General features: G+C 41.2%; 1 protein-coding gene across 3 annotated transcripts; it reads right to left on the reverse strand.

Annotated features, from left to right (window-relative positions):
- Positions 1-415: 415 nt before the first annotated feature.
- Positions 416-23,368, reverse strand: SLC6A4 (solute carrier family 6 member 4). 3 transcript variants are annotated; one of them, XM_050714783.1, is made up of 15 exons: positions 23,156-23,368; positions 22,478-22,644; positions 14,634-15,246; positions 13,808-13,942; positions 12,818-13,037; positions 12,259-12,397; positions 11,741-11,875; positions 9,743-9,846; positions 8,918-9,045; positions 8,719-8,831; positions 7,819-7,950; positions 6,594-6,693; positions 6,130-6,230; positions 3,598-3,765; positions 416-2,842 (listed from the first exon to the last, which is right to left on the reverse strand). In XM_050714783.1, the coding sequence occupies exons 3-15, from the start codon at positions 15,094-15,096 to the stop codon at positions 2,768-2,770; spliced, it is 2,013 nt and encodes a 670-aa protein (XP_050570740.1). In that variant the 5' UTR covers positions 15,097-15,246; positions 22,478-22,644; positions 23,156-23,368; the 3' UTR covers positions 416-2,767. The 3 variants fall into 3 exon arrangements, with proteins under 3 accessions (XP_050570740.1, XP_050570741.1, XP_050570742.1); XM_050714784.1 differs by lacking the exons at positions 416-2,842; positions 3,598-3,765; positions 23,156-23,368 and adding an exon at positions 4,995-5,060 and having other exon boundaries at positions 22,478-22,822; XM_050714785.1 differs by lacking the exons at positions 416-2,842; positions 3,598-3,765; positions 23,156-23,368 and adding an exon at positions 5,428-5,561 and having other exon boundaries at positions 22,478-22,821.
- Positions 23,369-23,893: the final 525 nt, after the last annotated feature.

Raw genomic sequence — 23,893 nt, forward strand, 5'->3', positions numbered from 1 at the left:
TTTTGGCTGAGTTCTAATCCACTAGAAAAAACTGGCATTTCTTGGGATGTTGCTCAGCATTCTGTGCTAAATCCAGCCAGAAATTCAATGGCTGTTGTATGTTAGTGTCTTAATATGAACTAAAGATACATCTTTTGCCATTTCAAATGCTGTTACAAAGGAATAACGTCAGTAGTATTGGACATTAAATAGCAGTGATTTCTGAAGTTACTATCCTGCAAATTACTCCATAATGTTCCCAATTTCATTTCGTTTGCAAGGGCTGAAAGAGAAACTTTGTCTTTCATGCAAATAATGCTTGTATTTAACTCAACCATTTCTGCTATACCATCACCTTTCTTAATAAAAGGTAGCAGAATGCCTGTTAAAAGAGACTTTTGCAAGTGGGCATACAAAAATGACTAAAAATTGGAACTGTAAGAGTTTAAAATATGTATTTATTTATGAGCCTAGCATGGAACAGAGTATCAGTTCTGGCAAGAAATACATCTGTAAGATATATCTATTGAAAATTCCCATTTAGGAGGTAAGATACCTAGCATTAGTTGAACACCAGTCTAAAGAATGGAGAAGCTGGGTGGGGTTTTCTCCTTTATTTCCCACACTTGATACATATGAGTACATCGTTCATTTTACGTTGACATTTCATATGTATTTTTTCAATGAATGAACTCAAAACAGAAATGTTTATTAAAAAAACAGTAATTTTCTGATTGGCAACTTGAAATCCAAATGCATTTTTATTATTAAACAGATTCTCAACTGTTTGTCTTTTCCTCACAATGAAGTCGGCTTTGGAAGTAGTTTTCAAATATTCTTGAGGAGTGTGCTTCAGAACTAGCCTGTGTGAGTAACCATCCAGTAAGACAGATTTATTATGTTTTTTTCTGGTGGCAATGCAAGAACCTACTCCCTTTTTTAAAATAGTGCAGGAGACTTATGTTTGTAGTTTGGAAAGAACCGTCATTGTCACTTTATTTCCTTATTGGAAGTTGGGCTCGAGACCTAAAGGTAAGTGAAGCTAGTAGCTGAGGTGTAGGAGGCATTCCTCCACGAGGTGTCTGCGCACCTAAGCAGAAAAACACAACAGAAGCAAGAAAAATGGTTTCAAAAGGCAATTGCACCCTTGCTGCATTCCTCTGACCAGGTAAGTTCTTTGTACTGATGTGAACTCTCCAGTGGGTTTCTTAATGCCTGCTGCTCTGAATGTGTACATAACATTGTTCCTTATAGCAGTATGTTGCCTAAGTAGACCATGAATTACAAAAGAGACTTTTACGCTCTATTTTATTTTACTTTTCATAGATTGTTATAATCTATGCGGTAGAGTAAAAATACAATGTCTTTACATAAATGATAACTACTTAGGTTTATCTAAATTTCCACATAACTGCAGCAAAACCGTTGTCCTCCAGCTGACTGCAGTCAGTCTAAAGGGCAGTTCCTGTTGGAAGGCACATATCTAATAGGAAGAGATTGGTATGTGCATGGAAGTTAATTTGTGTATCAGTGCCTCAAAATTTAATACAAATAGTTCTGATCAGAACCTATCCTGCTGAACGTCTTGCTAAAAAATGATCTCCTCTTCTTCTTCGGGGTGAAAGCTAAATGTAATTCACATAAGAACAGGAGCTAGTAAATCCTCAGAGTAGGCTTGTGTAGTTTGTTAAATGTGCTTTTGTCAGCCAACCAAAAGGGTTGTTCTAAACTTTAGTTCTTTACTAGGAAACAATAGAAAAAGCTGCAGGCTCCAGCCAATTTTAGCTGTGGAGTTGACTTAAAAAAAGTAAAGAAAAGCAGATCTTTGAGAGCCCACTTTTTGGCATCTGAACCCCAAATAATTCACTGTTGGTATGTAGTTTCCTTGGGAATAAACATTAGGTCTGTCAGTGCAATGATTTTTGCGAATATCTAGCTTATTTATGAAAACATTAGAGTAAGTGCTGGCACCTTAAATACTGGCGAGGTAACCCGTGATATATTTTGCTTGATTGTGTCTCAAGGAAAGTGAAGCCTACATTGCAAAAATGGATTTTGTAGAATGTATTAAGCAAGAAACAATTAATAGAAACTGTTAAAATCTACGAAATGTGGGAAATGAAAAGGAGGACGACGTTACCAAATGTGTGTGCTAACTCGTGCGGAGTGCTATATAGTGCTGCTCGGGATTGTTTCCTCTTCATCTCACGACTCCCCTACAAACCTAGGGTTTGCAGAATTTACTAATATATTTTAGTTTATAAAACCCTGTGTTACTTGAGTAATATATGGCTATCGGAAATACTTTTGTATTTTTCACTGTAGTTTAAGCAATTAGAACCTTAGAAGCGAATACAACATTGCCCAGTACGAACGATCACATTGAGGAAAATACAGGGGTACTGCCACACACTTGCGATTCTAAGCCTAATCCCACCCGCTGACACTCGTCCCACAGAGGCTTTGGCAATCACCCAGGCTTTCAACCAGCCCCAGTGCCCACGCGTGGAGCAGTGGTATTCTCATGCACACAGGCGTCCTTGCGTTTCCAGAATGAATTGGTCCCAGTCGGTTCAGTCTGGTTAGAAGTGCTCGGCAGATTTCATCGGATTGCTTGGATAAATGTGCTGGGGGCATCACGTTTCCAAATGCCCATTGTCAGTGACAGAGCCTCCACTGAAAGCTCCTCCAGTTGTTATCTCAGCTGGAAACATAATTCTTTGGGTGGGGAAGAGTATGGGGAAAGTTAGGTTTTCTGCTCCACCTCTCCCCCAGAACACAGGTTAGCTTAAACTGCATTCATGCGGATGTCTCCAATAGGAATTTCTGTAGCTGTTTCTGGAGTGATGCTTTTCAGAATACGCTGTTGCAAAGAAATCAGTATTAGAAGTTTTTTTCATTTTATAGGTAATAAATAACACTAGCACCATTTGAAAAGGGATTTGTAATAAAAATTTGACTCTGGTTTGAGTTATGCCTCATCAGTTGCAAGAAAAGGATGTTTCAGGGTTATGTTATCCTAGCACTATAAAACCATAAGGGGCTATAGAAATGCACAGTATTATTTATTAATTATTTGTAACAGATACAATTAAATCAGTTTGATAGCTGTCATGTTAATGCTTTAGGACTTCGATGTTTACGTGGGTACCGTGAGCTAGTTGAACATACTCTCTCTGAACTGGTATTTACATGAACTTATGAGAAATCCCCAAAATGTCATCACAGACTGTCATGGATTTATGGCAAAGAAATCTTACTAAGTGTGGGAGAGAAAAAGAAACTTGTTCTTGTAAGCACACCCAGGGGAACTGGTCTTCCACTGGCTCATGCACACATACGATGCTGTGTCATGTGTGATTTCTAGGGAAAGCCTCCAGTTCACCAGAGCTTAAAAAAATTTAATTTAATAAATTGATATGAATACGTATCTTAACCCCCTCAGTGAGACTGGGGAGACTTGTAAATCACTCAGAATGGGCAAAAGACAATTAGCTGTCAGCAGCCTAGGAACAAAACAGCCCAGGGCATCAAATCCTAGAAAAATTAACATATAATACTTATAGACATCACCTCCTTCCTAACAGTCAAATAGAAACAACAGAGCCTACTGGATACCTCCTTCAGTGTTCCTGGAGTGACGATCAGCCGATAAACCATGTAGATCGGAATGCAGATGATAGAAGAGGTTCCTATGCAATAACCCACCACTGTGGTCCAGTAGGGGTAATTATAATCAAAAAGTCGTAGCTCAGGAGGGTTGGACAGAAAGCTGCAAGTGACAAACTGAAAAAGAAACAGGAAACCACAAAAGAAACCACGCTTGTATACTTAAAGGGAAAAAAAAGAGAGAGATTGATACCAGTTTGTAGAATTTCATCCAGTTATCCTTGTATTGAGCCCTACAGCTTGGTTCCTGCTAAAAGATCCCTTCCAGAAAGGCATCACCTGGATGTTAAGGCACCAGAAATGAAAATTGTGCTGTTTCCTTTAGCTACTTGCCTCGTATTTAACCATTATCAGTGTCAGTTCTGGTTTGCCTGAATTTAACCTGCAGCCCCTGTATTGTTTTCCTTATGCCGTTCTTTGCTGGGTTTGAGACCCTGCTCATGCTCTCTCAAATACCATTAAAGTACTTATATATGGTAATCACAGCAGCCTCCCATTTCCTCTGTGATAGGCTATTTTTTTTCCCATTTTTTTCTGTTACTTACTTTCTACAAACTTAGCATATTTTTTGTGATATTCATCCGTACAATTTTTGTTCTTCAGTAGCTTTTGCAAATGCTAATACTGGTTTGGATACGGTATTCTGCTGTCACCTGTACAAATGCTGTTAGATGGCTTTCCTGTGTGTAGTTTATGAATCCAAAGATCACAGCAGCCCTGACATGTACAGATAGCCTGGAACTGAGGTCTGAAGTTTCAGCTCTGAACATGGTTTTTATTTGCTCATTCAGTTGAATTCTACAATTATTGCAAGTGTCTACTCTGAAACAAGTGGCATGAGAAGTAATCCCTACTGTAGCAATTCAACAACTACGTGGGAACAGGAAAAAAAAAGTTAGGACTCATTTTAATTATTCCAACTTTGTTGTTCCTGTCGCTCTGCCCTCTTCCCTGCTTAAGACAGTTTAAGAATGATGCATTAAGATATGCTTCCCAACAGTTCATAACTCTTTCATATCCTCTGTGGTCATTTCCTTATTCTATAATCTGAGTGTGCTTTTTATTTTTATGTATAATCAAAATAAATGAGTGGATTTTTAAAGTTAAACAAACACTACAACTTCCGCAGATAGTGGTGTGCCTACACCCATTTTATTTTTGTCATTTTCATCAGCAAGCAACTTTCTTATGGGTTTAGGTCCCTAAGGAGGAATTTAGGGAGTAAATCACTGTTGTGTGATTCTGGGATTGCCTGTCTTGAGCGAGGTTGTACTGCTTCAGGCTTCCTACAAAACGTGCCTGTTTTTTGGTGCTGCACATAGGTCTTCCTCATCCCGTGTGTTCCCAGGCGGAAAAAAATAGGTAGCTAAGTCTTACTCAGAATTTGATTCGTCATCTTCACTCTGCACATCCTTCATGACAGAGAATGTTCTTGTGAAACAACAAATACTTTGTAGCTGAACACTACGTGAATAATATTTGGGACTGCCCTTGGAAGGATCTCTGACTCGGTTTTTCCAGATTATTATTAGAAGATAAGGATTCTGTCCTTAAAATTTCCATTAAAATTTCCATAGAGAAATAACATGCTGCCTTCTGGGCTTTCCTTAGTTTGGTTTAGTTTCCGCAGCGAGGACAAATAGCTCTGCCTAGTTACCACATCACCAAAGCTGCTTGCTTCTGTTTATTTTACTGTTTTAGGATCACAAAGAGGACAGTAGTATAAAAATTATTCGTGGTGTAACGCTTTTATTTATAGTCTTTTTTTCCCTTCTTTTTCTATGGGTAATAAAATGAAAATCTGTTAAACATGCATTGATCATTACAACAGTGTTTTGAATTTGTTCTGTAGGTCTTAAGTCTACGTTCGGTGCTCATAAACTCCATCTTGACCCGCTCTGCTCCCACTAAGGCTAGTGACAATAAAAGATAGCACGAACTAATTTTGGATCAGGAAATGAACACTTGATGTTAAAATGTTATCAATAATCCTGCCAGGTCAAACATAGGGACAGTATTTCCAATTCTGAAATGTAGATTTAGAAAGGCTGCAATTAACTGCTGTAAATGTTATGTGGAGTACTCTAAGTGTCAGTCAGCAGTTACTGGGACAGTGTATTTACCTACCTTGGTTTTGCTCCCCAGACAGTATGTTTCCTCATCATTTTTATTTGCTGAGGCAAATATAAAGCAACAAAACAAAGTAATGTTTGTTCATGAGGGGGAAAGAAGAATTATTTATAACCTAGTCTTGTTTACCCAGCTCATCTACAAAAATCCTTAAAATTGTGGTTTAACAGCAAGACCTTGCAGCATTGTATTAGGTTCTTCACTAATTGGGCATTTTGGGCTTAACAAAAATTGTTAATAAAGAACTTCACAGGCAAATTGTGTAAACTTTTAGAAGTCTAAGGAACTGCATTGTTCAATGATAATTTTCTTGTGCTGGATCCAAAAAGAAAAGCTATAAAGAAAACTCACCAAAAGGAAGATGGGGCTAATTGCTACCCAGCAAACTCGCCAGTACCAGCCTGGGGCAAAGCCGAGCATTTCCTTCACATCGTTGCAAAACTGGGTGATGCCTGTGGACACAAGCAGCAGGAGTCATGACAGCAGAAACATGTTTTTCCAAGTAGATGCATGCACAGCAAATCAATTCAGAACCCATCTTGAAATACTGTTTTGTTCCTGTAAGTCTTAACTACATTAAATCCTTAATTAGTCTGAATGGTATCTCTTACTGGTTTTAGATGTCAGTATACATCTGTCAGAGACCAATCAGTAACAATTCTCACAGATTTGGTAACTAGAGGGTTTGTGGGAGGTAAAAAGGCAAACTTTTCCCTGAGATGACAGCGATCTTGCCTGCAGACACAGGAAACGCCGCTCCGCAGGAGCTCAGGAGTGCTCGTTAGCATTGTTTTGCCCCGTGGCAGCGGACGTACCGTAGAACCAAGCCACAGCAACTGCTTCCAGGAACACCACTGTCAGGACAGCTGGGCCGGTGGCGTACTCTTCAAACAGCTTCACCACATATGCGCCTCCCTGCGAAGGAGATCGTATTAGCAGTGAACCAGAGATCCAGTGACGGGAATCCTGGAACACTATTTTTTATTATTGTCTTCATCTGGACCAAAATATTCACAGATGTGTAAGTTCTGCTGCGGTGTGACCTGTGAAATCGCTGGCTGTGCTGCTGGTCTGTTCTGGCTCTGTGTGAACATACTCCACCAGTGCCATGCAGAAGAGCTAGAACGCTAAAAATCTGCTGGCTGTTCTAGTTGGATTTTAATGCACAAATGAGGTTTATTGGGGTGTGATGGAGTGTTTTTTTGCATGCCCTCTGTGTCTTCTTTCTCCAACCTGAGTCATAGTTACAGAACAGGAAACAACTAGGGTGTTGCTTTGCTTTCCTTCCATTTGGGATGCCTAGAATCAGATGAAGGAGGAGGACATTGCGTCCCAGAGAGGAACTACGTCTGCCTTTACTGTAAAATGCTTTAAATTAGAAGAGAGTTGTTAATGAGCAAGGGGAGTGAAGTGCGACAGGAAAGCCAAGTATTTTTTCCTTGTCCCTTATGATCATTGCATTTGCAATTCAAAATTTAGCTTGTTGTGAAAACAAAATCCCACAAGCGATGAAGGGGTAATTAAGGTGTGACTGATGATGCTTTCCAGCTTGATTTGATGAGGAAGATCTGGGACATTCATTGGCAGAAATTTCTGGAGAGCGGTCCAGCAATAGTTACAGCAATCTCTAACATATTTTTTTAATCGTTCTTTTAAAAATATTTTTCAAACGGATAAATGAAAGTAACAAATCACAGTATTTTTAAACGTGGAGGTTTGGAGAGTGAGAAGTAGACCACGTATGCAATGTGGATGCATCTCTGCTTGCTGATTTAGTAGTTGGGGCAGCAGCTGCATCATTTGTGACTTGTGGCATGTTAGGGTTTTGCTGAATTGCAATACAATTGTTTCACAACACATTTCCTAGTGAGAGATACTGTTCACATTCATTACAAATACAGGTTTCTAACGTGTAAAGAAAATAGGCGAGAGATTTAATCTGACTTCCTGAATCTGTTTTAAAAAAAATACTCTCTCTCCAAGTCGTCATTTGCAGAAAACTGCCAGTAAGGAAAGCTGAGGAGCAGGTAAAATACTTACAAATGTCAGGGTTGCTAATGAGCCCAAAAAGCAAATGATGATCAGACCAAGGACAAACAATTCCCTGCGTTTGCTCCAGACATGAGGGAATTCATCCAGTACTCCAGTAATCACTCCTTCTAGTCCTGCAAACTGAAAAATCAATGGAAAATAGAGGACAGTTTTACCAGGAAGAGGAGTTTTAGATGATTGAAACACTGGTGCTTTATCCTGCCTGTAGAGTTGGTACAACTGCTGTTCAGACAGACTTTCTTCAGAATTTTTTAACTCTTTAGGGCAGGGATTTAGTCTTCCCTCATCAGTAAGAAGTGCCTGCCACCCAGAGGAAGCACTACAAGGAGTAAGCTACTGATAAGACTGCAACCAAGACAGTGCAGCCAACCAAGTTCAGCCTTCCTGGAAGGTGCTGATTCACAATCTGTAAAAACAGGCTTACATAGCAAATTTTTAGAACATCCTTTTTGTAGTGCTGTTGAGAAGGCCTTCATTAGTTCCCACCTTTTAAATCCAGTTAGCATGGAAAAAAAAATCCAGAATTTACTAATTGACTTATAAATTTACAAGTACAGAAGAGAAGGAACCTGTAAGGCTGCATTCAACCAGGAGCTTGTGAATCAAGTGCTTCAGCCGTGTTCCCAGGTCTCTCACTATTTATCACAGTGACTTTGACAAATCATTTAATTTTATTTTGGCCTCAGTTTGTCCAACATCGAAATTGGAGGAAGAGCTGCTGTCTCACAGAAAGTGCGTGGAGATGCCGGTCTTGCTTTAGAGCCCTTTGGTGACAGCACCATGGTTGCAATTCTGCTTCTTCTGGTGTTTGCTGGGGTAAGGCCATCATACACCCAATGCCATTTATCCACCTCTTCAAATTTGCTCTCTTAGATCTTGTCTACTCACCGTGCTGTCTAATCCCAGCGTGAGTAACATCAGGAAAAATATGATGGCAAAGAAAGTTGAAGCAGGCATGTTTGCAATGGCCTCGGCGTAGGTAATGAAGAGCAGACTGGGTCCTGGTATAGGAATTAGAGGTAACTGTTAGCACGGTGCAAATATATTCTCTTAGAAGAAGTTGGAGAGATCTGTACAAAAAGCCTACCAGTGTCTTTGGCAACTTCTGATACATCTTCATTCCTCATCTCAGCCATGTATCCCAGCACAGTGAAAATGACAAATCCAGACACAAAACTAGTCATGCAGTTCACGGTACTGGTAACCAGAGCGTCTCTGCAACAGAAGACCTAACTCATATCAGGGAATCAGCGTCTGATGGGAAGGGTAATTTACTACCAGATGGGGTGAGTTACTCATCTGAACAGAGTCCTACAGAAACTAGGGGAATGCGGTGAAAAGAACTATGAGTGCATTTTGGAAAACAAGCAAACAAACAGCAACAAAGCTGTTATAACATTAGTCTGGCACAGGATTGAATGCTGGATTTATGCTTACAGAAATACCGGACTTCTAAAAGGATTGGAATTACTATAGGAATATTAAAGAATGGAGGAGTTATGTATTTAATTGTATAAATAGCAGTTTTTAAGAAAACAAGGAAACAACTACAAATCGCCTTTCAGCTCAAGACTTTAAAGTCATATCCATACCGACTGCTGAGAATAAGTAATTGTAATCTGATTGTTTGTCAGAGGACTGTGCCATTTTCTTTTGGCACATTTCTACATCTAAGCTTCCTTGCTCTAATTGATAGAGATTCTCTCTTTTGGGGTAGGCAAACAGAGAGAAAACTGTTTTAGATTACAGAATCTTTGAATAAGGACTTTTGTTCTGTTACAGCACTGTCTGATTTATGTGTATACAGGTTTGGCAATTCAGTGTCTTTCACCAGCACCGTGTTTCTTTTTCATTAATACAAGCACTTTTATATATATTTTTAATTTTACATACAGAATAAGTTAGAACTCACTGGTAGCAGTTGTTATGGAACTTGTTGTAGCTGGCATAAGCCAATAAGACCCCAAAACCTGGACCAAGGGAGAAAAAAATCTGAGCTGCTGCATCTACCCAAACCTGAAAAATAGTAAAGTCAAGAAAAAATGACGTGAAACAGACTGAATGAGTTTGGCAGATTCACAATATCACTTAGCCATACAAGATTGTGTTTCACTACTCTGACTGTATTCTAGTCCTGATTCAACAAGCATTTTGTTAAAAGAGTATGTTGGAATATAAATTGTTTTTTCGATTTGAGACAGGTACTAACATCCACTATAGTTTTCATGCCTTTGCTATGCTTGTGTTCATTGGTGATGTAATTAGGATTTATTTCAAGGAATTTACCATGGATAAAATGTTACTGTATTTCTTTATACGCTGTTTTAAGTACTCATTTCTGACAGTATCTTAGATTAATTCACAGTGATGTGCCTGTAATCAGATTAACGTAGCTTTTGGAATGTATAAAAAACTCTCTGTCCATGATTTCATGGTGGGCTTGGCCACCTTTCATCCTCCAAATCTCGTGTGCTGTGGAGCAGTCTGGGGTTTGGCTGTGAGTCCTCTGGGACAAGCAGTAGATGATCACTGCCTATATCTTTCCTCGACACATTAAAATACATGTGACAGTGTGGGTGCAGTTCTAGTTCGAAGGACTCAATACAGCTTTGTTGTAGCCATGACAGATGCAAGTGTGATGATCTTGTTATGAAAAGCCTGTTGTACTTGAAAAGTGGCCACAGCATTAGCGAGTAGTGTTCCTAAAGTACTAATATCAGCTCTCTTTCTGAAGGTGAAAGCCCACATTTGTCTCTCCTCTTTTGATTGAAGCCTGGAGTTCATTACAACTCATTTCTAATACTCTCTTCCATCGCGTGAGGCCATCCCGTATCAGCCACAGACAGAACTCTGTCATCGTCCAGCACACACAGATTGCGATCTGCTGTCCTCACTTCAGATACATCCAATACAATATCAATGCCCTTTATTGCTTTTTCAGAAGATGTGGTCCCTTATTGGAGATGCTGCTTTATCAGAGACTGGTGTCTTTTCATTTCCTTTTCATTCAGAACTCTCCATATCAGCTGGGCAGTGGCAGACTTGCAAACATTGGAATTTTTTATCTTTGTATTTGTAGTATTTATTGCTTTGGGGGTTTTCCCTCACCCTCCCCACCAGAGACTTTCATAAGCAGCGAAGTGAGCGCAGCCTTGAGCCTGATGGACTGCTTGTCATCCCCTGAGCTCAAAGCTAAATCAGATACTGGAAGGGGTTTTTGTGGTTAGCTCAGTATTGTCCTCATCCCTCCTTTCTTTTAGAACTTTGGGTGTGTATGCAGGCCTAACTGACCTCTTCCTTCTCCAGAGCACTCGCACATATCCACTGATCACTGAGTCGTGTGTTAGCTGGCAGCTGGAGACTCCTTGGGCTTTTCTGCCAGAGGCTGTCACCGGTTGGAGATCTTAAGTTTCAGCTCTGGTAACTGCACTTTAAATACGGGTAATTGGAGCCACTGCTGGGCGGGGGAAGTCTGCCAGTTTCTCCCCTCCCGGGCAGAAAACCTGTGGCTAATCCAGATGTCAGGGTTTAGTAAAATTAGTTTGCTCAGTGTGACTGCTGTAGGTAAAGGACTGTGTTGCAGTGTAGCAGGGATCATAACAGCTTCGTGTTCGATGCCAGGCTGCTCACCATTCCCTAATAGCTCGAGCTAATCTGATGGTGGGCTTAAGTAGCAGAATAGAACCAGGAAACCTGTCTAATCTTAAAAACAAAAACAAAAAGCCACTATATAATTATGGAAAGAGTAGCATGACTGTTTAAACAAAAGCATGAAGTCAGGCTTTTGAGTCCAAACTAAGACGTGTGTGTAATCATGCTCAATGCTGGGAGTAGGCACTAAAGTTTATACATGCTGATATCCATGCTGAGTGGCTAAAAGTGAATCCCTGCCCTTTTATAATGCTTTTACCTCAGTGGCCAGGAGTTTCTGCCAGTCAGGTTTCAGGTAGTAGAGGACACCTCTCCAGGCTCCAGGCAGAGTTGCACCTCTCACTAGCAGGATAAAGAGGATGATGTATGGGAATGTGGCAGTCACCCACACCACCTGCGAGGGGAACGTGAAGGTAGCGTTTGCCATGGGTAGAAAATTAACAGATGGTAAGAAGTTAAACAATTGATAACTCTTAGCATTTATAGCATCTTCATATGAACTTCTCAAAAGTTCTGTGAATGGGCAGTTGGCACATAAATACCCATGCTTTCTCTGGGCAGGGTTGCTCTTGTCCACAGAATGGTGGCATAAGTTATTGTCGTGGTGTATTACTTGGGTAACAGTCAGAGTCACTGCGGTAAGAGCTTCCCGAATACACGAGGCCATAACCCCTGCCGTGAAGGCAGTCTGGGATAATTCTGTCGTGTTAATTGGCTCCTTTAGAACTGCTGCTAGGCTATACTGTACCAAGTGATTTGTCTTGCTTTTGCATTCACCTTGCCAGATGTTTTGACCCCTTTCCAGATGCTGAAGTATACAATGGTGAAGATTAACAATAAACAGAGGGTCAATTGCCAGCTAATGCCCCCCAGGTCATCCAGCCCATTGGACCTATGCACCTGTAGAACTTGGCGGCTGAAAGAGGAAAGAAAAACACAGTGTAGATATTTTTGTAACAAATACTTATGTTCAGTATGCTTTGAGCAGTCCCATACTGTGGTCTGAGCATTACAAGTAGTCCTGAGGCCTTGATAAGTAGCCTTCAGAGTCATATCATTTGGGATTTTTTTAATTACAAGCTTGACATTTGTTGTAAACCACTGATGATAAATGATAAGTGTTGACAGCTGATAAAGGCCAGAAAATTGCGAACCTCTGATCTAAAATACAGAGCACCCTCCCACACACCCTAAGCATACATACAAGTATTTGATTATCTGAATACTTTAGAAAAGAATACTCTTGCTAAACACCCCTGCTCCCCCTCCAAAGAAAACCTTGCTTCGTGTTCCACCGTTCTGTCTGATATTACTGTCCTCACTTACATGCACTTACGTATAAAATTCTTCTGCAGGAGAGATGGAGTACAGGGTCCAGCTGACATTGTCCTTGCTGAAGTAGTTCGTGCAGTTGCCTGTGTTCCAGGCGTTTGTGCAGCTGGTCCACGGCAGCTCCGTCGTGAAGGAGGACACGAGGTAGTAAAAGGCCCACGCCATAATGGTGTTGTAGTAGGAGGCCACGTAAAGATCAATTATACAGATGGCAAAGCCAATTCCTAGTAAGGTAGGAAATAATTCCAGGAAGTGAGTGAGTTTTGGGCCACAGAAAAGAAAGAATTGTTTATTCACATCAACTACAGTTAGTAATTGTCTAAGGCAGTTCTGCAGGAGGCACACGTACCCTGTCCTGTGTCTACCACACTGAAATTTCTTGTGGCTTCGGAAACACTCAGGCTCTGATTCCAAAAAAGCATTCTTAGTCAAGACAAAATATGCTTAAATAGTTTGTTTCATCTGCTCTTAAAATGTGGAATTTAGAAACTGCCATCTTGTACTCCCAGTGGGAAAAAAAAAAAAAGACCAGAGCTCTAGCAAGAGTAACAAGCATGTAGAATAGGTCTTTCTGTTCTAAAAGACTGCAAACAGGGACTCATTTCCCTGTATCTTTGAAATAGAAGTAGTGGATCTTTCTTCTTTCTTGTTTTTAATTTTGGGTTCAGTAATATTATAATTATTTTAGTGACTAATTTTTTGCTTGTTTGTTTGTTTTGTTTTTTTCAAGCTTGGGTCAGACAAAATGGACTGGCCTCTCTGTAGTCAATTGGAGAGTTGCACGTCACGTGTATATGAGAGCACAGGCACACACCTACAGATATGTACATAAAGTCTTATGAAAGCTTTCTTTGTAAAGCCAAAATCTTGTGTCGAACTAGCCTTACTTTGCTTTATGTGATTTTCAGATTTTTTTCTCAGAAACGTCATCTTTATAGAAAAATCTTTCAGTTATTCAGAAAGTTCCTAGTAATTTTCCATTTCCCTTCATTACCTTTGAAAATGGGACATATTTTTCTCCAGATTGAGATGCACCCATTCCTGTGGTACTGTCCTAACGCTAGTTCCATATAGAAGAGAGGAATACCTCCAAAGATGGCCATGATTGTGTACGGAATGAGGAATGCTCCTGCAAGAAAGCAAGCAGATGGTTACAGTTCTTCATAGGACTTCTCGTCCACCAGTACCAACACTCCATAAACAGAGTTCTTTCTGTCCCCCAGGAACAATGCATATCCCCTCCCTAGCCAGTGTGCCGTGCTGAATTATCCTGGGATTTCCCAGCAGGGTAACTGCGCAGCAGTGTGAATGAGAAGCAGCACTCAGGCCAGGCTTCTCACATTTCTGTAGCGAGTATAGGTGGGGTTCACAAAGACCTTACTGCTTCTGCGATGGATACAATTGTGAGATATAGACAAAAACAATTAACTTCAGTAGAATGCCTGTGTACATCAGGGAGGCAAAAGTCTTTCCTGTCCTAGCTCTCCTTGATTAGATTTGTGTTTTGGCTGAAATGTCAGCGAGTCTGTCCTAGTGTTCCTGGTGAGTGTTTTGACACTTTTGTTTATGTGGTTGTAGATAGCCCTTGGGCAGGGCTTGAGTGTCTTCTCCTGCAAGGTTGTTCTGCACCTAACCAGCTTTCAGTTTCTAGTTGTACTGATTTTTTATATCCTACCCTATCCCGTTGCTTAGGTTTTTCGGTCTGCTTGAAAAGTATTTTCCCCTTACTCATTTGTCGTGTATGGTATTAAAATGAGCCACTAAACTCATTCATTTCTAAGCAAGGATGTTAAAAACAACATATAGAACCGGTCACTGACCTCCTCCGTTTTGATAGCATATGTAAGGAAATCTCCACACGTTTCCCAGATCCACTGCATACCCGATGACAGAGAGTAGAAAGTCAATTTTTTTGCTCCAGGTCTCTCTGTCTTCCAGCTCCATCAGCTGCTGCTGGCCCTCAGCTCTGCAGGTGGTGGAGGTGGTGGTTGTGGTGGTGGTCGTGGCTGCGGGAGCAGTGCACTGGGCATCTTCCACCTCTCCCATCCCATTGCAAGGACCAGAGCTCTGAACCCCTGAATAGCCATTTGAGATCGGAGCTGCCTCCTCCTTATCTCCCTGGCTGGGATGGACTTTGTTCCCATCCTCCACTAGCCGCAGGGCAGATTTAGGGTTCCTGATCAGAAGTTCGTTCTCTCTGCAGTCGTCTTCTTCATTGCAGCCTGAGACATCTTTCTTGGAAGTCAGCAGCTGAGTCTCATTGCTCGTTGCCTTTTTTTCCATTTTCCCAAGCTTTGTCCTGCTCAGTTGCAGAGGGACAGCAGCACAGCCGCGGGGCTTCTTTTCCCACGCTTTTGTTTCCACTGTATTCCCAACGCTCTTAGAATTCCCCCTCCATTTTTAAATCCATCAGACTGAAGGCACGAACACCATCTAAGAAAAGAAAAATAGTTTTAAAAAATCTGTTACTGGGCTTACTGATGCTGGTAATTTCATGTTACCAGCACTTGTAACAGGTTCTGAGATTAAATTACTTTTGGAAATAATTAACCACCACAGCACGCAATGTGATATTTAGCAGATAATCCATTCGGGATGTACCGGCAGAACTCTCAGCTGTGTACGGAGAAAGGAAAGAAGCAATCATCCTCTCCTACAGCTGCAGGTGGTGTACCTGGCTTATAACAGATCTAGCAGATCTGTTATATCCAGCAGATTTGCTGGATTTTATGCATTGTGGGGCAACTCGCAGGCAGTCAGAGTCCTGCTGTCTTCTGGTACCGCGTTGTCCCTCCGAGCACTGGTTTCGCACCCCGGGAGGTTGTGGGACTCCCATTTTGCACACATCAGGGCGGAGTGTACTGTTTGGCTTGTGTTTGCTTTTTCATAAGTTCATACTGTGATTTCTACCATAAATTTCTAGATTCATCCAGTATTAAGAGAGCAGAATTAATTAAACAAATACTTAGATAACAATGGATATACAAGTTACATTTTATGACCGTATTTCTTTAGAAATCCCATTGTGCCTGTCACGTTTAGAAGCAGATCTGGAAGGCTTAAATGAAAGTTTAGAAAAGTATTTAAACGCCAGTGCTTTTGCATCAGCTAACTTTTAACGTTCAGTCAGTTCTAATAACAAGGGAAAAAAAAGATCGGGATTCTTCAGTTTGATTGTTTTGAGTCAGTAAGAACTAGCATTGGGGTCTACATAGGACAAAATTTGTCTCCCATTTTATTTAACTCCTCGCAGAAATAAAGGCATCTCTCACTCTCTTTGGGTCTGCTCACGCCGTGGTTCCAGCCCTGGAAAGGGCACCGGGTGCTGCTCCTGAGGGACTGCCTGCTGCCAGCAAAAACCCAGGCACTGAGCAAATCCCTGGCTTTACCTGAGGAATGCGGGGGAAACCAGTCATTCAGAAATAAAAAAAGAAATCAATTAACTTTTCTTTGAGAATATAAAAAGGACTGTGATTCCTCTGGTCATGTTCTGTTTTCTGCTCGTTTGTTAGGTAGCGTGAATGCCCAGCTGCCCTTAGTGAAATGTCGGAATAGGAGCTGAGCCTTGGTGCTGCACATGCACTAACCTTGCTCTATGGCTAGGAAAGTGTCAAACAAGCCGTGATACCCCCACATACTAAATGATGATAATTACAACTCATTTTCCCTTTTCAAAGCATTTTGTACCGCAGTAAATATCAGTGCAACATCCTGAGCACAAGGATAAGCATTATTTCACTTTCAACTGCTGGAAAAAACTAGAGCAGTGAGGGTATAATATTTGCTCATCGCTAGAGGTTGCTCACTGCCAGAGCTATTAAAACTCACGTCTTTTGCCAGCGTTCAGTTTTGTAAAAAGACAGTTTGCTAAGCCTCTTCCTAAACAAGCAAGCAGAAGGAAAGTTACCCAGTTGCAGGGGATGTTCTCCAGAGAGAAGTCCCTTGAAGGTATTTTTGTAACTGCCAGAGACCTCTCGTTTGTTCCCGCTTACTTTCTGTGCTCACCATGATAATGTTCTTTTCATCACACAGCGAGCAGTGTATATCAATGCATAATTCCTACAATTGCAGCACTTTGCTACTATTAGTTAATCATCCACAAAGACCGAAACATCTTCAGGATTCCAGAGGAAAATACTATGGCAAAGAAGAGTAATTTCTGTTTTACCTGCAAGACTATAAAACCTGAGTGTCTTCGGAGTCCGAAACTTTCCACATGTCCTGAAAGAGCTTGTGCAGATGAAAACAGCTCTACTGCCACTGGTAGCAACATGAAAATCCTAGGAAAAGCCACAGCCAACCCTTCTCTCCATCGTGGACAGAGCATGTTAAGTGTAAGATAGGGATATGGAAAAGTAACCTGAGCCCTTCTGGACTTTATACCTCTTACTCATAAGTGGGAAAGCAGTAAAGGATGTTGATTTAACTTCATTATCTTGTGAGACTGAATTTTCCACACCTGAGAATTAAGCATTTACTGTATTTATAAAACATTTTGCTTCCGCACATAGACACTTCTTGGCACATTCCTGCCGAGGAAAGATTGTTGAAGATATTGTTGGTTTCCTGGATCTGTGACAAGGTCGTTGTCTTACCCAAATCTAAGCTCCTTTTGCAGACCACAGGAGAGGAATATCACATCACTTTACATAGCTAGGTAGAATTTTCAGTAGTTTGAGCCTCAAGTTTGCAAAACGACTTGTGCGCTTTGAGGGGCTTTAGCTGGAATTTGAACTATTTCTTTCTGAAAGTGAATTACAGCTCGTCAGCTACCATGGGAAATCTCTGCAGTGAGATTCCAGAGCTATGCAGTAGTGTTCACAGAAGCAGAGTTGGCACATGAAAACAGACCCATAAGGTTTCATTAAGCAGTTAAAAAAAAAAAAGCAGGAGAATGTACTTTTTTTTTTTTCCTTGCAACTGCTACAAACGGTGGCGACAGTGGCAGAAGTAGAGCCCTTGGAGTTGAGAAGTACTCTAGGATTATTAGGGACAATTGCCAGGAGAAAATTACGCTATTAGTGAAGGATTTTGCCCAGCCCAGCCTCCATTTAATTACACGTGCCCATCTCCCTGCAGGACCTAGTGTTACATGCCTTTAGAGTGAATGATGTAAGGAATGGCAATTTAGTACGGATTTTTGATCTGAGCTGTTGCAAAGGTTGCTCTTACATAAATTCATCTTGGCTTCTTATCACCAACCTAGTTAGCTGAAGATAAAAAGAAAAAAGTCAAAAAAAAAAAAAAAAAAAGAAAGCTGTGCCTTTTTTGTTTTGCAAGTGTGACCTTGCTCTTTTGGAGAACCTTCGTGCCTGAGCCTTTTCTCCCTCTGGTGCCCCTGCTGTCCTGTGGGCAGCTGCCCCCTGTGCTGCCAGCCGTCCTGTCCCCTCCTTGTGCCAGGAGATCCAGGGAGAGAGCCACAGCTCCGCCCTGGGCTCCCAGCTCTGCCTCGCCCGATGGGAGCACTAGGATGGAGAACCCAAGCCGTGTGCTTCTTGGGGCTTGGCTGCAGCCACCAACGCACTTCACATAGGGCAAATATTAAATAAACGATAATTTTTGGTTACTCCTACACAGAGCTGAATTTCAGCCAGCCCTGTAGCTGCACAAACTCAGCTCCTTTGCCTCTACCAGAGCAGTCCTAAAGGAGCATCCCTGGCCTGGGGTCCAGTTCCTTTCCGAGCAGGGAGCCTCGGAGCTGTCTCATTGCCTTGTTTTATTTCTGGAGGCATGCAGTGACCTCTCGTGGCAATGTGGGAATCCCTTTCCTTTAATGCGCTGTCATGCAATAGAATAAATCTTCCCAGCACTTCAATACAAAATGATTTTCCCATCCTCTGTATATTTAAAGGACAAACTTGATTTTCATGTGCCTAGGGGACTAAAACAATCAGGCTGAGGTGCAGCAAATACCGGCTGCTCCAAGGGAGGCAAAACTTGATGTCGCCTGGTGAACACTTTGGTGGTGGCAGCACCAGGCTTCTTCAGGCTGACTGTGCACCACTGCAGAAATCGTTACTGGTCTCCCAGTGATCAAATACATTGTGATTCGCACAGTTGCAAATGTATATTTGCATACATTTCGCTTTGAACAAATTATTTTCCTTTTTGATGTGCTAATTTTTTTAAAGCAGCGCTTGCTGAGTACCAGCCACCGCCTGGGTTGCAGCTGCGCTCCCGTGGTGAAGCTCCCCCTCTTGCCACCAGTGCCAGCGCTCCAGCTGCACTGTTTCTGGCCAGTTTCATGCTAGCACCTGCAAAAAATTAAACGGCTTGGAACTCTATGACAAAAAGTTAATCTGTGCTGTTGGCAAACAGCATTGAACGTTGAGATGATTTCTGCTAACTTGACCTACATCTCACTGCCATCACCCAGTACTGACAAGCGTTGTGATCGTGTAGCTGCTGCAGTGCACGTTACACCCTGCAACGAAGTCGCAGGTTACACAGGCATATAGATGGAAAGAGCCCAAGGAAACCCTTTTGTCTAGAAGATGACACAAGAGGTTTGTGTGACGCGAGAAGTCAGGTATCCCCCCCAGAAAAAGGCTGTCTTGTTTGCCGCTGGGCCTACTCTGCCTTTTCACATGGGGGAGGTTTGTGTCTGGGATGGCAGGGGGAACCTTGTAAAAATTGATCCTTTTCCTGTGCTCTTGGGGGTCAGGGAGTCAGTGAGTGCCTGGTTTGCTGCCGTGTGGTGTGGAAGAGTATAGAGGCTTCATATTTATCCTGATTTTGCACAGGCCGGGAGTAACCCTTTAATCAAATTATTACGGGCTAGCCTAGATGCTCCTGTACTGCAGGGAGCTGTTAGAAAATAAAAAAGTAAGAAAAAAAAAGAAAATATCGGCCATTTAAATGTTGAAACTAGACTGCACTACATTGCAATGAATTTTACCAGGTTTGTCATTGATGAGTCACATTTAGGGTTCATAACTCAAAAAAATAATGACTTATGCTTTTGAATACGTTCACATGTACTTATTTCATCAAAAATAAAGGAGTACCAAGAACATCCTTTTCTATTAACTTGTTTCCATGAGGTGAGCTGGTAGGAAGTGTGACAGATTGTATTTCAGGTTTCAAAAACTGATATTCATTAGTACATAACAAGATGATACATTGGTGTTATGTGCAAAGCAGATCTAAGCCCACATGTAAAGCACAACAACTGAGAAATGATCTCTTCAGGTGCTTTTTTTTTTTTTTTTTTTTGGTTTGCTTCTCTAGTCTGTTTTAAAAGAATCAAAACTGATTTGGGATAAGGAGTGATCAAAACATGCTGAGATTAATGGGTCCAATGAATTTTTTCCATACATTGCAGGTCTTGCACTTCTGCACATCACTGTGATGTGTATTTTAGAAGAAATTTACAGTATGTAGGTAGCAAACTGGGCCTGTATATGAATACTTGCACTCCTCCAAGGGCTGGCTCCCATTCTCATTAAAGGAGAGTAGAACTGTACTCGACCAGCAGCCCCCTGAGACAATGTCCCTTCTGGGGGAATAAAAGGCTGCTTAGGCAGGAGCAGCCCAAGGAGTGAGCTCTCCAGTTAACTCGTGTGTGCCCAGATAAGGCTTAGTATGGGTAAGATGTGGAAATAGTTCTGGAAACAATAGTTCTGGGGGAGTATCAACTTGTACTGTGAGGCTTACGGCATCCCCTTGCCTATGTTTTGGTCTGAAATTCAAGAGTCAGCAGAAAAGAGAGATTTTACCTGGAGAAATGTGTGGAGAAGAGAGGTGCGGTATAGGAGTGGGAATGCTGCCAAGCTGAGGACAGTTATTTAAAGAGCAGAGAGAGGGGAGGAAAATGCATTTTTATTGGCTTGAGAGTGTCCACATGGAGTGCAAGGAAACAGATAAGCTTGGAGGGAATGATATTCCTTTTGCAGTCTTCCTCGAATTATTTATATCAGCTTGGAGGAAGGGCTGTAAAACAGCAAATGTCACCAAAGGAACAGGGCACTGCTCCGTGATATAACTGCATAGGCACGTTAATCTGCACAGTGCTTCAAGTAAAAGACCCGTTTGCACACTCAGAAGCCACAGACTGGCTGCACATATATGCCAGCATACACACACTTAGCGTTGGAATGGTTTTGTCTGAAGAAAGCAAAGAAACAGTCACCAGATGATGCTTCACTGAAGGACACTTGCTAATGGCTGTCTCCAAGACACAGCCCCTTTATTCAGGCTCCCAGCTCTACCTAAGTACTTTGTGAAACACTTATCCCATGGACGGCTCCCTTATGTCGTGTCACTTCTAAAAGCCACGAACTGCCAGCTCAACAGAGCTGCAGGAATTCAGTTTTGGAAAATAGCTAAAATGTTAGCATGAGATGGGACCCCGGGATTCAGAGTGAACGTTTCTTTCAGCTTCTAATGCTGTTTCTAATGAAAAGTCAGCAGTTTATAGTTCCTTGGACGGAAACAGGAAAGAGCTTAAATACACTGCACATTTCCATGTGTGGGAATAGCTTAGGGTTTTTATTAAATTTCCAGTTTGGAGTCAGTTTTTGTTAATTTGTAGAACCATTTGAAATTCACCACCCTGTTCGGTTACCAAACAGTCCCACAGCGGTCACTTGCCAAGTTCCCGAAGTACTCTCCAGGACAATTATGATCAATTCACTCATCAAAAGCACAGAAGATGACGCCTAGCTGCGTGAGAGCCTTCCTGTTAAAATGCCTGACAGCCAACAGCCCACATTTAAAAAATGTCACAAACCTCCAGAGCATCCAGAGGCATTAAATGCACTGTCCTTTCCTTCCCAGGCTCTCTTGACACAACAAAAGTGACTATTTATATGGTCAGTTACACTGCATTCCTCACTTCAACTTCTGTCTTACTTGGACTGACCCAGCAAGCCAGTTTCAGCAGTAAACATGATTGACTGTACATATATTTATGTACAGATTTATTACTTATAATAAACCTGTCCCATTGAACTAGATAATTTACTGTGCTGGCACAGTTTGCCTTTTAAAATACAATTTAATTTGGTTAATAAAGTTTACCATTTTAAAGTAAATGATTTGCAATGATTTTTTGCTTCAGATTCTGCTTTTCTCCATTTTTCATTATAGTTCATTTTAATTTTGGTAAGCTTTATATAAACCCTGCTTTAATAATGCAATTATGCGGACTGCCAAGACTCTAAGATTTCAGACTGTCACAACATGTTCAGCTACAGGCATTTGACTCCCAACATTCGTAATTGCTGGACAAGTGCCTGAACGAGACAGAGAAAGGCATATAACAGCAGGAAAGCAAACAAAAGCATAAAAATAAATAAATAAATAAAAGACAAAGTAAACTTTCACCAAAAATTAATACATCATTGTGTTTTTGTTTTTGTTTTTGTTTTTCCAAAGCTTTGCTAGATGTACTTTTTCCCCAGTGTTTTAGAAATCACTCTAAGACCTTAAAAGTTAACTTTAAAATGAAGCAATTAATACATTCATAGGACTGAAAGTGTCATCAGCATTTCAGGCTTTACAGCCAAAGTTGAAAGAGGCAAGGAGAAGTTAAGGAACCTCTGGTGTCTGCTTGCTTCGGAAGGTAGGCTCTGCTGACAGCCTTCCAGGAGTCCGTCTGAATTTCACAAAGTACTTTAGGTAGCTGCGTGTGAAAAAACAAAATCATAAAGTCTTTTATTACCTGTCTTTCGGCCGGGTTTGAAGTGCTTTCCCCGGAGTTATCCAAGCTGGAGGAACCTTCACCCACATTTACTGCAGCGGCTCGGGAACGCAGCCTGTGGGCAACTCAGCATCTTGGGGAGGTTTTTGTACACCAGTCCCCCTCACATGGTCTGATTTCCAGATAATCTGCTGCCAAAGAGCTCTTTAAGAATTTTTGCGTCACTTTAGTCAAATAAACTTTATGTTTCACCAGGGCTGCAGCTCAGTTTTTCTCCTAGAGGTGGGTGGCTACATTTGTGTGTTCCGATCGCTTCAAAAGAACAGGATCCAATGAAGGCAGAGGGAGAGTGAGGGAGGCTTTTCTGGTAAGGGCCAGCTTTGCTGCCTGTTATTACAGCTATAAATAACAGGACGGTGATGATGAAGGGGCTGACAAATGGGACTGAAGTTTTGAGGGAGTCAGTAAATTACAAGTTTGCAGGTGGCTCTGCAGATTGTATATCGATAGGGATATTAGCACAGCAAAGGGGTTTGGAAAGAGTAATGTTATTTCTGAGCATTTACATTTTTTTAAGGAAGAAATATGTTTAGTTTTGTTGTAAAATGTTAAGCACAAATTCTTTAAAAAGCATTTAGCTACTTCAGTAAAATCAACAAGTAATATCCTTTCTTCCTACTGCTCCTTGGAATACCTCACCTCTGACACATGCTTTTTCACCTGCTTCTTTCACCCAGGATTTCTTCATTCCGAAACTTCACAATTTGTTTACAAAAAGCCACAAATAGCAGGTCAATGAAATACTGCCGTACTTTAGGTGGCAGATTTGAAAAAGAAAGTAGAAAAACAGAATGGGGGCAAGTAAGAGTAGCTGATTGTTAGAGCAACGGCAGCTTTGCTACAAGTGGTTGTGGGTTTTCAGGGACTTGTTCCAGACAATTAAGTGGAAAAAAAATTAAAAAAGAACCATTAAAAATGAAAATCAGAGGGTTATAATTAGCGTATTCCTTTTTTTTTTTTTTCCTTCTGGTTCCTTAATGATAGCAGCAATCAGCCAGCAGCGTGCCATTTGCACCATCTCAAGGATAGCTCAGGTATTGCAATTCCAAACAGATACGTATCAAAATCGACTTTTACTTTCCCATTAATTCTTGTGGCAGTACCTTAAAAATGTTTTGTCAATTAAGTTTCTTCCCTTAAATAGTAGTAGAGATGTATTCTTTTTTGGTGAAAATAGCAACATCTAATTTGTCTTCTCGCTGTACTCCCCTCTTGCACTCCCCCTTTCCAAAATAAACAGCTTTGGTCGTGTTAATCTCTGCTTAGCTGCAGACAGGAAAAAAAGCCCAGCAGGTTAGTGTTCTGGCATATTGTAATCGTTCACGGTCTGAAGAAGACAAACACCACCGTGCCTCACCCCCTAAACCTTTCTTGAAA

The sequence above is a fragment of the Cygnus atratus genome, chromosome 20 (genome assembly GCF_013377495.2).
Source record: "Cygnus atratus isolate AKBS03 ecotype Queensland, Australia chromosome 20, CAtr_DNAZoo_HiC_assembly, whole genome shotgun sequence".
Classification (NCBI taxonomy): domain Eukaryota; kingdom Metazoa; phylum Chordata; class Aves; order Anseriformes; family Anatidae; genus Cygnus; species Cygnus atratus.